Source organism: Schistocerca serialis, chromosome 10, assembly GCF_023864345.2.
Source record: "Schistocerca serialis cubense isolate TAMUIC-IGC-003099 chromosome 10, iqSchSeri2.2, whole genome shotgun sequence".
Lineage (NCBI taxonomy): Eukaryota > Metazoa > Arthropoda > Insecta > Orthoptera > Acrididae > Schistocerca > Schistocerca serialis.
In genome coordinates, this window is record NC_064647.1 from 34,643,222 (window position 1) to 34,660,858 (window position 17,637).

A 17,637-nucleotide genomic window follows, 5' to 3' on the forward strand; every position below is an offset into this window, starting at 1 on the left:
TATAGACACTAAAGGTTACGCCGACGATACACTAAATGAGCAACATCCAGTTAAAGAAATTATTGAAATTGTATCTGGGGATAATGGATAGCAAAACATCAGAGATTACAAACACATCAAAGGCAGTTCCACAGATACACGAACTAAAGCATCATCAATACCTTTCAATAAAAAACCAGCTGTCAAACGTGAATTTCTATGACTGTCAGAATAATAAAAAACTATTATAGTATCAAATCATTCGACAATTTTAAAACATTACTGAAAAAATATTACATCCAAAAACTACGAACAGCAGTTACACTTTACATACAGTTGACGTATGTCCGTTTACAACGTCAGGACGTGAGTACAACCTCCAATGTAAAAAAAATTGTTTATAAATTATATACCATGTAACATATAAATAAATGTGATTGTTCCAGATGTACTGATGAAGGCAATAAAGCCGAAATAAGCTCATATACAAAAATAAAGTATCGAGTAACATACTGTTTCCTAACTCAGTGTGAAATATTACGTTAATTTAGAGTATGGCTCAAGTAGCTATGGACGTATTTACCAATTATAGGTGAAAACCAGCAAATAACTGAAATTACATCACAAGTGGAAAAAGCAGTTCTCACTGTACTGAAAATTAAATGGTAGTGGGAGAGACAAATGGATAGCTGCTGCACGAATAAAGTTCTTTGTTGGTTTCCAAGATTTAAGGAAAGGTTGACTTATTACATGGTAAGTAGGTGATAGGAGAAACATAGGTGCACAGTGTATGGGTGAAGACTGTACTATGAGGAGAATTCTGAAAAACAGCTTTATGCAGAAGTGTACGTTGAACACCTTTACTGGGTAAAGCCTGCCTTCCTGTCGTTTATTCATGGATGTTGTTGCTGTAGGCGTCAAGTGAAATTTGCCACTAACGAGTTTTGATGCTTATTGTGTATTTAGGGCAAGAGAGCTGTAACGTCATAGAACTGGGGAAAGCAGTGACTTTTTGAGTTTCCCACCATTTTATACTTAAGACAATATTCTAAACGCAGAACACATGAAATCTGACAACCATGCATGTTGTACCATTATCCCTGGGTCCACCATTTTGGATTCTGAGATGGGAGAAAGGAGATCTGACAGCCATATAGGCTGCACCAATATCTCTGGGCCACCATCTTGGATTCTGACATCAAAGGCTTGAGAAAAACCTAGTAAATCTGACAACCATTCAAGCTGGAGCAGTATCATCATGTCTTCCACCTTGACTTGCCATCTTCAGCTTTGAAGTCAGATGGCTGAAACAGTATCTTTAATAAGTCACAGTATTGTCAACCAGTAGGACAGTGCCCCACCAGCCCTACTTCCACAGCGAGAAATACCTAGTAAATCTGACAACCATACAGGCTGGAGCAGTATCCCCACGTCATCTACCTTGGATCGCCATCTTCAATTCTGAAGTCAGATGGCCGGAACAGAATCTTTAATACAAATGTCACAGTGTTGTTAACCAACAGGACAATGCCCCACCATTTAACTCTTAGAACAACGGCCCTACTTCCACAGCGATGTCATAGGGGTCAGGAGTAAAAACTGGCTATTGTGATTTTCCTGCCAATTTTTAAATATCCTGCTGTTTTATACAAAGGGCAATTGGTCTACGTCAGAGGGGTTTAAGAGAGAAAACTGGGAACAAAGCATGGTGACATCAGTGTTCGCATCATGTGGGAGGGAAGGGGATAGGAAAGGGGGAAATATGGCAACAGCGCAGCTTGGGTCAGAATACCCACAGCAACTCCTGTGTCACCCTGTATGCGAGGAGGGTTTCGGTGGTGATGAACTGCAATTGTCAACTAATACTAAAGTTACTGAATTGGATTCATTTGAGCCAAAATCACAGGGAATTCTATCTGGTTGATCCCTGACAATTGAAGGACAGTACACGCTAGGTATGTGCAGTGTGCAAGTACGTGATCCTCTTAAAAAACGAAACCATTACCGAAATGTGGAACTGGACGACAGGTGTGAAGATGCTTTCTTGATGCTGCACAGCCCTAAAATTATCATAAAAACTATTTACTGTGTGTTAACCTTTGTGTATGATACCTCTGTACCTGACCATCTCCACACTCTGCTGGTAGGATTATCAGTACTTGTAAACATCCTGCACTCATCGGTAAATACCACCTGATGCCATGGTTCCTGGATCAATACCAGGTGTTCATTTGTTCATCATGTTTGTGCACCACAGTGGTGGGGGCCAGTACCAAAGTTTGTAATGGATACCTAGTGGTGAAAGCCATCATGTGGATTGTGTACTGTTCTGGTCTGTATGGCCCTCCCCATTGCCCAAAAAATGGCACTAGGCAGCTATGTTACCAGCTCCCTTAGATACGTACAACCCACATTTTATCGGTAGCAGTCGTCATCTGGTGTTGTTCAGCATGGGCTACTGCTATTTTAACGTTCATGACTGTGGAAAACAACACACGAATAATTGATGTGTCAATGCAGCAAGGGACAACTGAATCTTTTATAATCTAATAAACAAAATACCAATACAGTTCAGACTGAAAGTCAGCCTTGATGTTGCACTGGAATTTTCCTTACATACATGAGGACATGTTCACTCATTTGCATTGGGTCGCTTCATGATGGACGAAGTTCGCAAAACTGCGCTCAACAGCGAGCAATAGGATGCTTGAGGGTGGCCCAAGTCTGTGAGGTCGTGGTCGGCAGCTAGCAGTATGTTGCTGAAAGCTGGATGATGTCTGTAACACCGTGATCTGTGACGAGCCATAGATGACTCAGTGATGGCTAGATGCCGGCCGCGGTGGCCGTGCGGTTCTGGCGCTGCAGTCAGGAACCGCAGGACTGCTACGGTCGCGGGTTCGAATCCTGCCTCGGGTATGGGTGTGTGTGATGTCCTTAGGTTAGTTAGGTTTAAGTAGTTCTAAGTTCTAGGGGACTTATCACCTAAGATGTTGAGTCCCATAGTGCTCAGAGCCATTTGAACCATTTTTTGATGGCTAGATTATTTGGACACTGAGGTGAGACATTCCTTTATCACCTTGGGGCTGTGAACTCTGACTGATGGGCTGTTAGTTGAAGCTAGCATACGTCTGGAGCAGGCACTGGCTGCAGAGTAAGAGGGCAGTGACTTAAATAGCCATCAAGAAGAAAAATATTGGCTTGGAGCTTCGGTGAAGCAAGTGACACAGGGTATGGTGATAGCTGCTCGAGGTTCATTTGAAGCAACCTGGATTTTATCTTCTGATGCAGAGTGTTTTCGTTTAACCTCCAGAGGAAGTGTTGTTTGCAGGTCAAGGCTACAGCAAACAGTGGTACATCACTGTATGCTTGATGGCTGTGTCACAGGTGGTGTCTAAAGTACATAGTAACTATGATATAGATTTTCCAATGTTTTAGGTCTCATAAGAGCTGTAGAATGTTGAAATAACAGCACTTTGGCTGCTTTTTCCCTTTGACAACTCTTCTTGTTATAAATTGGTAAGTCGCAAGGGATAAGGTCACGAAGTAACCCATGTGCACAGAATAACTAGTGTACTCAAAACATACTGTTCCATTCAAGACAGGGTACACATAATTCTCTTCTGAATTTCGTTGAAGTTATAGTTTTATCTTTATCTTAATCAGCTTAATATAGCTAGCTGTACTTCTTTAAGCGGTTAAAACAGAATTGGGAAAGACGTTTCTGATACAAAATGCAGAAACTGTCGAACCGTGTAACTGGTGGGGACAGTGAAAAACACTTTCTGAGCAGCTCACGTTTTCAGTGTTGGCTAGTGTGGAAAGTTCTTGAAACCACCATCAGGACAGACCACAGAGCTGTCAAGGCGATGCCCCTACATGCAGTGTGGTGGCCTTCTTCCCCTGATAAACGTCTGTTGTTGCAGGATAAGGCTCGCAGTGTGATACTCCCATTTGTGGGCACAGCAGTGGAGCCAGCTGATGCTGAAGGTGGGGCCTTCTTCCCAAGGGAGCCTACCCAGCTGCTGGTCTCTGGGGACTTCCAGCACGTGCCTTTCATCACAGGCGTCGCCACCCACGAGGGCTCAGTGTTCGCTGGAGGTCAGTGCATGTGACAGGAATACTACAGTGAGTCAGCTGTGCATTGTGGCACTCCCTAGAGCGGAATTGTATGCGCCATTCTAAAAAGACTGTAATGATTGCTGTTGCCTCAGCATTGCAACTGTTACTCAATAGGTTATGTTTGAGCAAACTGATCAAAAGTATCTGGACACTTACTGGTGGACATTGATTTGGGATGTGTCTCCTAATCACCTTTATGATTGCTTTAAGTCTGTTGGGGACAGTTTCAATGAAAAAATGTTTGTGGTGGAATGGTAGCCCATTCTTCCTTGAGAGCGGAAACCAGACAAGGTAGTCATGTTGGATGTTCTAACTCATCCCAAAGGTGTTCCAATGGATTCAAGTCGGGACCCAGGGTAGGCCAGCGCGTTTCAGGAATGTTCTCGTCCACAAACCATTTCCTCACAGAAGATGCTTTATGTTAAGGTGCAGTGTCACGCTGATACAAACGATCATCATGTCTGAGCCGTTCCTCTACGGTACACAACGCTGCAAAATGAGTTCCCATCCTTCTGTATTTAGATTTTACATAAGCACAATAAGGAAAGAGCACTGTAACCATAGAAACCATCCACATACTATACACCACTTCCTCTGCAATTCACTGTTAATACCACAGAGGGTCGCAAGTGACGTTCTCCAGGTTTTCACCAAACTCGGACCCTTCGAAAGGATTGCCACTGGATATGCTATGATGCATCACTCGAAGTCACTTATTTCCGGTCATTCGCTTTTTGCAACACCTCAAGCATCACATAGCGTGGGCTACAGAAATGCGTAGCTTATGGGAAGCTGCTCGACGATTGTACCATATTCTTCTCAACTCTGTACCCACAGTAATTGTGGCACCTGGACTGCTGGTAGCATTTTGGGACTCCCGAGTGATTTCTAATGCTCATTTTGTCCGAATTGTTTACAACGACATTCCACAACTTGTCCATTACTACATGAGATCTCTCTTGTCCTGGTTTAGCTGTGGTTGTTCCATCGAGTTTCCACTTCACAATTTCCTCATCGACAGTCAAGATTGGCAGGGTTCATATGTCCCTGATGAATCTGTTTCTCAGCTGATATCCTGACTGCTGGGCTCTCCTGGCTGTCCCATTCTGCTGTTGCTGCTTCTCTGATGACAACACAATACACTCTGAGTCTTTTAATCTGATGGGTCCACCTCTAATGAACTCTAGTGCACAGTTCTGTATCACATAGAGGTGTCCAGATACATTTGATCCGATAGTACATTAAATCGTCCCACTTCTTAAGAATACTGACACTTCCAGAGTAATATTGGTATATTACTCCATTTACACACATCAAAAACAGTTTTGCATCACCCTGGTTCCCAGAACTCCTGAAGACAGACATTGACTGTGGATATTGCATCACAGACATAGTCTCATTGACTCTTCAGAGATGTCAGTAACCCGCCCAAAGATATAAACAGCCATGAGCAGCGCCTATTAGACGGAGAGGGGTCAGACAGCCGATCAGTTCTAGTCATTCCACCAGGAAGGAGGTACAAGGCTCGTGCTCTCTGTAGTTCAACCATGCCTAGACGGTCAATACCGCGGTTGGATCGCGTCCGCATTGTTAATTTATGCCGCGAAGGGCTCTCAACAAGGGAAGTGTTGAGGCGTCACCGAGTGAACCAAAGCGATGTTGTTTGGACGTGGAGGAGATACAGGGAGACTGGAACTGTCGATGACATGCCTCGCCCAGGCCCATAGCTACGGATTATGGCTCGGAGGAACCCTGACAGCAACGCCACCAAGTTGAATAATGCTTTTCGTGCAGCCACAGGAGTAGTGTTACGACTCAAACTGTGCGCAATAGGCTGCATGACGCGCAACTTCACTCCCGACGTCCATGGCGAGGTCCACGTTTACAACCACGACACCATGCAGCACGGTACAGACGGGCCCAACAACACGCCGAATGGACCGCTCAGGATTGGCATCACATTCTCTTCACCAATGAGTGTCGCATATGCCTTCAACCAGACAATCGTCAGAGACGTGTTTGGAGGCAACCCGGTCAGGCTGACTGCCTTAGACACACTGTCCAGCGAGTGCAAAATGGTGGAGGTTCCCTGCTGTTTTGGGGTTGGATTATGTGAGGCCGACGTACACCGCTGGTGGTCATGGAAGGCGCTGTAACGGCTGTACGATATGTGAATGCCATCCTCCGACCGATAGTGCAACCATATCGGTAGCATATTGGCGAGGCATTCATCTTCATGGACGACAATTCGCGCCTCCGTCGTGCACAGCTTATGAATGAGTTCCTTTACGATAACGACATCGCTCGACTAGAGTGACCAGCATGTTCTCCAGACATGAACCCTATCGAACATGCCTGGGATAGATTGAAAAGGGCTGTTTGTGAACGACGTGACACACCAACCGCTCTGAGGGATCTACGCCGAATCGCCGTTGAGGAGTGGGTCAATGTGGACCAACAGTGCCTTGATGAACTTGTCGATAGTATGCACGACAAATACAGGCATGCATCAAAGGAAGAGGACGTGCTACTGGGTATTAGAGGTACCAGTGTGTACAGCAGCCTCGACCACCACCTCTGAAGGTTTAGCTGTATGGTGGTACAACATGCAATGTGTGGTTTTCACGAGCAGTAGAAAGGGCGGAAATGATGTTTATGTTGAGATATATTCCAATTCTATGAAATTTCGGAACCGAGGTGATGCAAAACTTTTTTTTATGTTTGTATGTGTACATGGTTTCAGTAGGTACTGTATCAGTTAATATTACTACTGGGGCTGTGCACGCAACTACTGACATGCCTTTTCTTCGTCGCCATACATGTTTCGTTTCACTTAGGCAAAACATTTTAAACTATACGAGAAATACCACCTTAAGCAAGACAACTTTTCAGTTACGTTTTACCCAGACATGTTTCAGCACTTTTTGTGCTATCTTCAGCGGATTATTTTATTTTCTTACTTATATGAAGCCATTGAGTATTGACAACAACACGTAATGGCGGCGCAAACTGTGCCCATGTTTGAAAATTCGTGGAAAGTGCGTTGTCAAACGACCATAAGTCACAGAAATCAGCGTATTCACCTTTGCCAGAACACTTCAACATCAAATCTATCACAACTCGTAGAATTTGTAGCAGATTAGCTACCAACATAAATATCCAATAGCTTCATGTAAGTAAGTAAATAAAATAACCCACTGAAGATAGCACAAAAAGTGCTGAAACATGTCTGGGTAAAACGAAACTGGAAAGGTGTCTTCCATAAGGCTGAATTCTTCGTTCTATTTTCATAACAAACACTGACATAAGACGAACTGCAACACCACAAGATGATTATACTGCTTTCTCGTCTGCTTCACCAGAATTTTTCTCTTTGGCACAGGTGCTGTATATAGACATTAACAGAAAGTTGGAAACAGTAAAAGGCTAATAGTGAACCACAGCTAGGATAGTTAGTCTCCTGAGACACTGGTATGAGCCGGCCGGCGTGGACGAGCGGTTCTAGGCGCTACAGTTTGAAACCGAACGACAGCTACGGTCGCAGGTTCGAATCCTGCCTCGGGTATGGATGTGTATGATGTCCTTAGGTTACTTAGGTTTAAGTAGTTCTAAGTTCTAGGGGACTGATGACCTCAGAAGCTAAGTCCCATAGTGCTCAGAGCCATTTTTGAACAGTGGTATGCAGGCTTCCACTAAAACGGACTGTCTGCTGCCGCAGGTTGGAATGCCGCCATTCTCCACCGCCTGCCTCGTGATTCTTAGGCGTTCTTCTGAGATTCCTACTGCACCCGGAGTGTCGGTTACAACTCGGCTTCCGCTCGTGAATGATATGGATTGCATCACTCCTGAAACCTCTTCTCAGCAATTCACTTGACCACCTGATAATTTACGTAAAGGGCTCGGAAATAGGGCGTAGGTTCTGAACTTAACCGAATCTTAGTGGAAAATGTATGAAACTGCCTGCCAAATGTCCACTCCTGTCAACTAAGTGATGTAAACAAAATAATTAACTTAGTTATCAGAGAAAATCAGAACACATCATTATGGTTCCAAGCGCTCATGTAAGAAAAGTTCTATGTATGGAAAATATTAATAATTTTACGATAGAATTACGATTCCATAATGAAAAACCGGACAAGCTGGAGTAGGACTCACGCTCTCAGGGTTGCATACCAACTTAATTACGAACCAGGTGGTTATAATTAAACTTTCCATCTTTAAAACGTTATAACACGGAAACTAAATACCGTTGTTGTTGTTGGTGCGGTCTTCAGTCCTGAGACTGGTTTGATGCAGCTCTCCACGCTACTCTATCCTGTGCAAGCTTCTTCGTCTCCCAGTACCTACTGCAGCCTACATCCTTCTGAATCTGCTTAGTGTATTTATCTCTTGGTCTCCCTCTACGATTTTTACCCTCCACGCTGCCCTCCAATACTAAATTGGTGATCCCTCGATATCTCAGAACATGTCCTACCAACCGATCCCTTCTTCTAGTCAAGTTGTGCCACAAGCTCCTCTTCTCCCCAATTCTATTCAATACCTCCTCATTAGCTATGTGATCTTCTTGTCTAAACTATTTATCGTCCACGTTCCACTTCCATACATGGCTACACTCCATACAAATACTTTCAGAAACGACTTCCTGACATTTAAATGTATACACATGTTAACAAATTTTTCTTCTTCAGAAACGCTTTCCTTGCCATTGCCAGTCTACATTTTATATCCTCTCTACTTCAACCTTCATCAGTTATTTTGCTCCCCAAATAGTAAAACTCCTTTACTACTTTAAGTATCTCATTTCCTAATCTAATTCCCTCAGCATCACCCGACTTAATTCGACTACATTCCATTATCCTCGTTTTGCTTTTGTTGATGTTCATCTTATACCCTCCTTTCAAGACACTGTCCATTCCTTCAGCTGCTCTTCCAAGTCCTTTGCTGTATCTGACAGAATTACAATGTCATCGGCGAACCTCAAAGTTTTTATTTCTTCTCCATGGATTTTAATACCTACTCCGAACTTTTCTTTTGTTTCCTTTATTGCTTGCTCAATACACAGATTGAATAACATCGGGGATAGGCTACAACCCTGTCTCACTCCATTCCCAGCACTGCTTTCCTTTCATGCCCCTCGACTCTTATAACTGCCACCTGCTTTCTGTACAAATTGTAAATAGCCTTTCGCTGCCTGAATTTTACCCCTGCCACCTCTAGAATTTGAAAGAAAGTATTCCAATCAACATTGTCAAAAGCTTTCTCTAAGTCTACAAATGTTAGAAATGTAGGTTTGCCTTTCCGAGTACCAAACTTGGCAACTTTGATGTCCAGAATATGGGGTGCGCGATTGTCACAGTGCCACCGTCTAGTTCCAGTTATGGCCACCAGGTGCCGTGATCAGTCATCGTGATTCATGATCTCCCACACCTGACCAGTCGCAGTGCACTTGTTGACGTGCCAACACGAGCTTGGACAATAGGAGCAGGGCATTATTGATGAAGCTGTATTATCAAAACAACAGTAATGCTGCAGCTACACTTCGCGAATATCGCCGGCTGAATGATAAAGAAGTTCGAATCAACTGGAGCGTCGCTCCGGGAAGAGGCCGACGACAGATTGAACCACAGGTGGTTGAGGAAATCGCTGTTGCTATGGCAGACAACGCTGCGCGCAATTCCCGATCGTCGGGCAGTGCGCGTGCGGTGTCACGACAGCTGAACATCCCGTGGTCCACTGTACGGAAGGTGCTTCCAACCATTCTCAAATGGTATCGGTGCAAGATCCGTACCGTACAGCAGCTTGCACCACCGTATGCACAACGACATGTTGACTTCACTTTTTCGCAAGGATTCAAGTTGACAAGCTCATTTTTCTCTGAGGGGTGTGCGTGAACACACAGAGTTGCCGAGTATTGGGATTTTCACCTCCAGTCACTGAGCATAGTTCCCCTGTATGATGAACGTGTCACCATGTGGTGGGCTTCACGGCTACGTTCATCATTGACCCATTTTTTTTTTTTTAAACAGCTTGGCGCTCAAGGACCAAAGACGCGCAGTGTGACTGGCCGGCGTTACTGCGATATGCTTCACCGGCGTGTCATACCCGCCCTACACGAGAAAGACGCGTAGAACTCAACAGTTTTCAAGCAAGATGGGGCCCAACCACATATCGCTCATGAAGTTCACCTGCTTCTCCGAAACACATTTAGAAAAGATCTACTTATCAGCAGATCGTTTTCAAATGCTTGGTCGGCACGATCACCTAATCTCACTGCCTATGATTTCTGGCTTTGGGGCTACCCGAAGGACAGGGTTTGCCAGGGGGGACATTCACACATTTGCTGATCTGAAGCGCAGTATATCAAGAGAGGTAGCCAGCATTCCCACGGGCATACTTCGTTCTGCTGTGCAGAATGCATTCCTTGGCTTTCATACTCTTCTGGGTACTAATGGAAGCCATATTGTGCTGTTTTGTAGCACATTAAAAGTGTTGTAATTGATCTGATTCTGCATTGTTTCTCTTCCCCATATACTTGACATTAATTCCACCAAGTTTGGTCCTTGTACGGTAATTAGTTTCCATGTTGTGACGTGTTAAACAGGGAAAATTTAATTATAGCCTTCCGGCATATAGGTAATGATAATGATACCTTGTGTGTCAATAGCCTGGTACAAGTCTTTCTGTTGGACGCCGTTTCGGCGACTTGCCTACCCCAGGTATCCAATCGGCAAAACGGGACCTACAGTTTAATATGTGGAATCCGAACCAGTTGTACTTCGTGGCGACTCTTCACAAAACGAAGACTGAAAAATTCGTAGTTCGTCCGAGACTCGATCCCGCGACTTCACAGTTTACTGGCATGCACTTTGCCTCTGGACCACCGGCGCCAACAAATATCTAGATAATTCATCTCTATGTTTTGAAGAGTGAGTTTGCGAGTATCAAAATATGTGACTTACTTAGTGTCATTAGAGTGCATTGATTTTGAAGCTTAAATTATTTACATCGCCAACAAACCGTTGACTTCAGCGTTTGACATACGTTTCAACGTAACCAATCAGAGAAAAAAGGCGATCTTCACAGGCAGCCAAATATTCTGACTGCATTTACTTCAAAGCTTAAAGTTTTGACACCGCCAAGACGCCGCAAACCTTAATATTTGACATAAATTTCAACCAATTTCTGAGAAAAGCGTGGTCTTAGCAGGTGAACAGACAGACGTACTGACGGACAATAATTCGCAAAATAAATAAATAAAACTTTTAATTACAAATTAAATGTTTTAGGATTTTGCTATCTTTCCTTCACTTGTACTGTGAAACCTTCGTTCTTGTCAAATATCATGTTACTAGTCAACGGGAAGCTCCCTATAGCTTTTGGTAACTTTGCAAGTATCGAAATATGGGACATGAATGACCGTATCTACTGTTTGAATTTACTTAGAAGCTTAATTTTTTCACACCACCAAGGAACAGTAGATGTTAGAATGTGACATAAATTTCAGCTTCATACGTGTACCGGTTCTTCAGAAGAAAGTTTCTTAAGAGACCGACGACCTATAAAGTGATTCTGTATGGGTGCCGTTTCTACCGACTGCGGTATGGAACCCAACAAACTGCATTGTCGTAACGAATTATTTGTTACAACAGTAAATCGCGTAATGTAGAGTCACGTATGTACTGTTTTCGTGTCATCAGTCTTCCTATTGGTTTGATGCTGCCCACCGCGGCTTCTTCTCCTCTCTGAAGGTCTTCAAATAAGACTAGCACTTGGGCTTTATGTTCTCGACTATTTGATTCACGTTTTCCAAACAGTGTCTTCTCCTACAGTTTTTGCCCTTTAGTACAATGCAAGTTATTCCGAGATGTCTTAAGATTCACAGGGACTGTGAAGAGCAGGCTGGTGTGGCCAAGCGGTTCTAGGCGCTACATTCTAGAACCACGCGGCCGCTACGGTCGCACGTTCGAATCTTGCCTCGGGAATGGATGTGTGTGATGTCCTTAGGTTGGTTAGGTCTAAGTAGTTCTAAGTCCTAGGGGACTGATGACCTCAGCAGTTAAGTCCCACAGCGCTCAGAGCTATTTGAACCATTTGACTGTGAGGACAAGAGTAGGCTAATTACACTACTGGCCATTAAAATTGTTACACCAAGAAGAAATGCAGATGATGAACGGGTATTGATTGGACAAATATATTATACTAGAACTGACATGTGATTACATTTTCACGTAATTTGGGTGCATAGATCCTGAGAAATCATTACCCAGAACAACCACCTCTGGCAGTAATAACGGCCTTGATACCCCTGGACATTGAGTCAAACAGAGCTTGGATGGCGTGTACAGGCACAGCTGCCCATGCAGCTTCAACCCGATACCACAGTTCATCAAGAGTAGTGACTGGTGTATTGTGACAAGTCAACATTGACGTTTTCAGTTGGTGAAAGATGTGGAGAATGTGCTGGCCAGGGCAGCAGTCGAACATTTTCTGTATCCAGAAAGGCCCGTACAGGACCTGCAACATGCGGTCGTGCATTATCCTGCTGAAATGTAGGGTTTCGCAGGGATGTCAATGAAGGGTAGAACCACGGGTCGTAACACATTTGAAATGTAACGTCCACTGTTCAAAGTACCGTCAATGCGAACAATAGGTGATCGAGACGTGTAACCAATGGCACCCCATACCATCACCCCTCGTGATACGCCAGTATGGCGATGACGAATACACGCTTCCAATGTGCGTTCACCACGGTGTCGCCGAACACGGATGCGACGATCATGATGCTGTAAACAGAACCTGGATTCATCCGAAAAAAAAGACGTTTTGCCATTCGTGCACCCAGGTTCGGTGTTGAGTACACCATCGCAGGCGCTCCTGTCTGTGATGCAGCGTCAGGGGCAACCGCAGCCATGGTCTTCGAGCTGATAGTCCATGCTGCTGCAAACGTCGTCGAACTGTTCGTGCAGATGGTTGTTGTCTTGCAAACGTCCCCATCTGTTGACTCAGGGATCGAGACGTGGCTGCACGGTCCGTTACAGCCGTGCGGATAAGACTCCTGTCATCTCGACTGCTAGTGATAGGAGGCCGTTGGAATCCAGCACGGCGTCCCGTATTACCCTCCTGAACCCACCGATTCCATATTCTGCTAACAGTCATTGGATCTCGACCAACGCGAGCAGCAATGTCGCGATACGATAAACCGCAATCGCTGTTGTCAAAGTCGGAAACGTGATGGTACGCATTCCTCCTCCTTACACGAGGCATCACAACAACGTTTCACCAGGCAACGCCGGACAACTGCTGTTTGAGAAATCGGTTGGAAACTTTCCTCATGTCAGCACGTTGTAGGTGTCGCCACCGGCGCCAACCTTGTGTGAATGCTCTGGAAAGCTAATCATTTGCATATCACAGCATCTTCTTCCTGTCGGTTAAATTTCGCGTCTGTAGCACGTCATCTTCGTGGTGTAGCAATTTTAGTGGCCAGTAGTGTAGGTTCTTCTTGAAAAAGAAGAATTTCGCCTCTTATGCAGTTCATAGTGCTTTGCAGCGCATAGACGTGGATGTAAATGCAGATGTTACGACCGTACGACTGATCTGATTCGATGTTCTCTCCATTCCGCAGATGGGCCACCGTTCTGGATCCACGCGTCAACCTACGCTGAGAACCCCCGCCTGCTGATCCCCACCAACCTGCGCTGCCCTGAAGCGGACAGGGACGCCGTGGCAGAGCAGATACGGCGCTTCTACTTCGGGGACCGCGAAATCGGACCCGACACCAAGCTTGACCTCTGCGCAGTGAGTTTTCCTCTGACACGGTCACCTGACCACCTGTAAAACTATGTTCGACCAGGTTATAGCCTCTGGCTGCATCCTTGGAGCCGGCCGCTGTGGCCGATTGGTTCTAGGCGCTTCAGTCCGGAACCACGCGACTGCTACGGTCGCAGGTTCGAATCCTGCTCGGGCATGGATGTGTGTGATGTCTTTAGCTTAGTTAGGTTTAAGTAGTTCTAAGTTCTAGGGGACTTATGACCTCAGATGTTAAGTCCCATATTGCTCAGAGCCATTTGAACCATTTGCATCCTTGGATTTCAAAAGACAGATTTTGTACACTCCTGGAAATGGAAAAAAGAACACATTGACACCGGTGTGTCAGACCCACCATACTTGCTCCGGACACTGCGAGAGGGCTGTACAAGCAATGATCACACGCACGGCACAGCGGACACACCAGGAACCGTGGTGTTGGCCGTCGAATGGCGCTAGCTGCGCAGCATTTGTGCACCGCCGCCGTCAGTGTCGGCCAGTTTGCCGTGGCATACGGAGCTCCATCGCAGTCTTTAACACTGGTAGCATGCCGCGACAGCGTGGACGTGAACCGTATGTGCAGTTGACGGACTTTGAGCGAGGGCGTATAGTGGGCATGCGGGAGGCCGGGTGGACGTACCGCCGAATTGCTCAACACGTGGGGCGTGAGGTCTCCACAGTACATCGATGTTGTCGCCAGTGGTCGGCGGAAGGTGCACGTGCCCGTCGACCTGGGACCGGACCGCAGCGACGCACGGATGCACGCCAAGACCGTAGGATCCTACGCAGTGCCGTAGGGGACCGCACCGCCACTTCCCAGCAAATTAGGGACACTGTTGCTCCTGGGGTATCGGCGACGACCATTCGCAACCGTCTCCATGAAGCTGGGCTACGGTCCCGCACACCGTTAGGCCGTCTTCCGCTCACGCCCCAACATCGTGCAGCCCGCCTCCAGTGGTGTCGCGACAGGCGTGAATGGAGGGACGAATGGAGACGTGTCGTCTTCAGCGATGAGAGTCGCTTCTGCCTTGGTGCCACTGATGGTCGTATGCGTGTTTGGCGCCGTGCAGGTGAGCGCCACAATCAGGACTGCATACGACCGAGGCACACAGGGCCAACACCCGGCATCATGGTGTGGGGAGCGATCTCCTACACTGGCCGTACACCACTGGTGATCGTCGAGGGGACACTGAATAGTGCACGGTACATCCAAACCGTCATCGAACCCATCGTTCTACCATTCCTAGACCGGCAAGGGAACTTGCTGTTCCAACAGGACAATGCACGTCCGCATGTATCCCGTGCCACCCAACGTGCTCTAGAAGGTGTAAGTCAACTACCCTGGCCAGCAAGATCTCCGGATCTGTCCCCCATTGAGCATGTTTGGGACTGGATGAAGCGTCGTCTCACGCGGTCTGCACGTCCAGCACGAACGCTGGTCCAACTGAGGCGCCAGGTGGAAATGGCATGGCAAGCCGTTCCACAGGACTACATCCAGCATTTCTACGATCGTCTCCATGGGAGAATAGCAGCCTGCATTGCTGCGAAAGGTGGATATACACTGTACTAGTGCCGACATTGTGCATGCTCTGTTGCCTGTGTCTATGTGCCTGTGGTTCTGTCAGTGTGATCATGTGATGTATCTGACCCCAGGAATGTGTCAATAAAGTTTCCCCTTCCTGGGACAATGAATTCACGGTGTTCTTATTTCAATTTCCAGGAGTGTATAGTACACTGATTGAAAATATCCTAAACCAGTAAATGATTAATGTAGAGTAGCGATGTTCCGGGAATGCATTCGTCTACGTAACGTATTTAAGTGATTACGTTCCAAGATTACAGATTAATGTAATCGCGAGGTAAGCCATTGCAAGTGTGAAGCGCTGGCACATTAATAACCGGTGTAATAGCCAGAATGTTGAAGGGAAGCATACAAGCTGCATCCACCGTGCCGTACAGGTGCTGCATGAAGAATGTTCCACTCGGTCAGTCAATACGGAGACGATTAATGCTTTTTGTGGATGGTGGTGGAGTTGTCTTCTGATGATGTCCTTTTCAATTGGAGAACAGTCTGGTGATCGAGTAGGCCAAGGAACTGATACGCCCGCTAAACCCGCTGGGCACAACAGGTAATAGGATTGTGGAAAGCGCCAAGCGTTGAGGTCAGTTTCTGCTTCTAATTGTCATTTATCGTAAATTAATAATCCTTACAACCATAGCGGCACATAGCCGAATCTTTACCGAATGCAACTCTTTCACGGCTGAAGGCCTCCAAAAAGAAATCTTAACAAGATAAAAATCCAATTAAGGTAGCAATAAAATAATTCCAAACCAACATACGCAAAATGCAATACAAATGGCTGAGGGTCAACAATTAAGTTCCAAGATTTTAGAATATATTACCATAGACCTTTAAAGGCAGAAGGCCAACAAGAAATCTTAAAAAAATCAAAATTTCCATTAAGACGGCAATAAAACAATTTAAAACCCCAAAAAGCAACATACGCAAGGTGCAACACAAATGGCTGAGGGCCACAATTAAATTTCAAAACTTCAGAATATATTACCATAGATTTAAACCAGAAGGTCAGCATGTTTAACAGCAAGAAATCATAAAAATCAACAAGATAAAAATCCAAATAAGATAAAATAAAATAATTTAAAGAAGCAACATAAGCGATGTGCAATACCAATGGCTGAGCCACACAATTAACTTCAAAATTTTAAAATATGTTACCATAATCTTTAAAGGCAGAAGGCCACAGTGTTTAAGCTTGAAAGATAAATTTAAAAATTAATTTTGCAAAATTTTAAGAAAACAAACAAATAACCATAAGCCTAAAACTTAGCTGACAACAGATAATTAAACACCAGTGGAGTTCAGAAAGCCTACAGGGAGGTCGGTCTGCCCTCGTTCGCTTAAGTAAGACAGGTGGTGAGCCCAACTGCACTCGATCCGTCGGAACCCAACCAGGGGACAGCAACGCACCGACCGACACGACGACTTGCTTCCAGTCAATCAGTGCATGAGAACTCAAACCGGGAATGTTACAAGCGTGATAATCCACAATGGAGTATGTATTAGCTGTCAAAATTACACACCATGTTGGACAGCGACAACAGGTGAGTAAAGGACGCTGCTTGACATTACGTTAGTGGCCATGGCAGGTAACCGGAACACTAACGGCCACAAGACAGAAAATTCCACTGGTGCACTCAAATTGTAGTCGACCAGAACAGTTAATTGCACCGCATGGCGGCTAAATCCCAGCAGTAGAACCACTCGGTGTTGCTCACCGGAAAACCTCCCCAACAGCAGACCACCGAAGCGAACCACCACAACATGATTAGACGTGGCTTGGGTAGTTGAAACCACTACTCAACTTTAACGTCCTGGGTCGGTAAACCACGAAGCTCGTAGCGATCGGACAGCTCCACACACGCTCCGACCACACTGCGCAGGGGCTGCCAGCGGCCCCAGCCGACTGCACCGCGCAGAGATAACTTCCCTCGTTCGCAACAACCGACCGACTCACTCCAGACCCCCTTGCCGGAAAATATATGCACCAAACCAAAGATGGTACAAGGCGCAAATATCGATACATATTACTGAAGAACCACGACGTAACCGCGACAAGGGCGGGAAACCAAACACAGATAGACAGCCAAGTTCACGAAAACGCATAACTGGGAGCGAGCATGTCTCAGAAACACTTCGACAATCTGTAGAGCGTG

The 17,637-nt window shown here is 45.6% G+C and overlaps 1 protein-coding gene across 1 annotated transcript in view; it reads left to right on the forward strand.

Moving 5' to 3' along the window:
• LOC126424766 (esterase FE4-like) overlaps positions 1 to 17,637 on the forward strand; it is a 189,915-nt gene that overhangs the window by 122,834 nt on the left and 49,444 nt on the right. The window contains exons 6-7 of the mRNA XM_050087517.1: positions 3,903 to 4,077; positions 13,721 to 13,893. Of these exons, the coding sequence (XP_049943474.1) occupies positions 3,903 to 4,077; positions 13,721 to 13,893 (348 nt within the window). The remainder of the gene's footprint in view (positions 1 to 3,902; positions 4,078 to 13,720; positions 13,894 to 17,637) is intronic.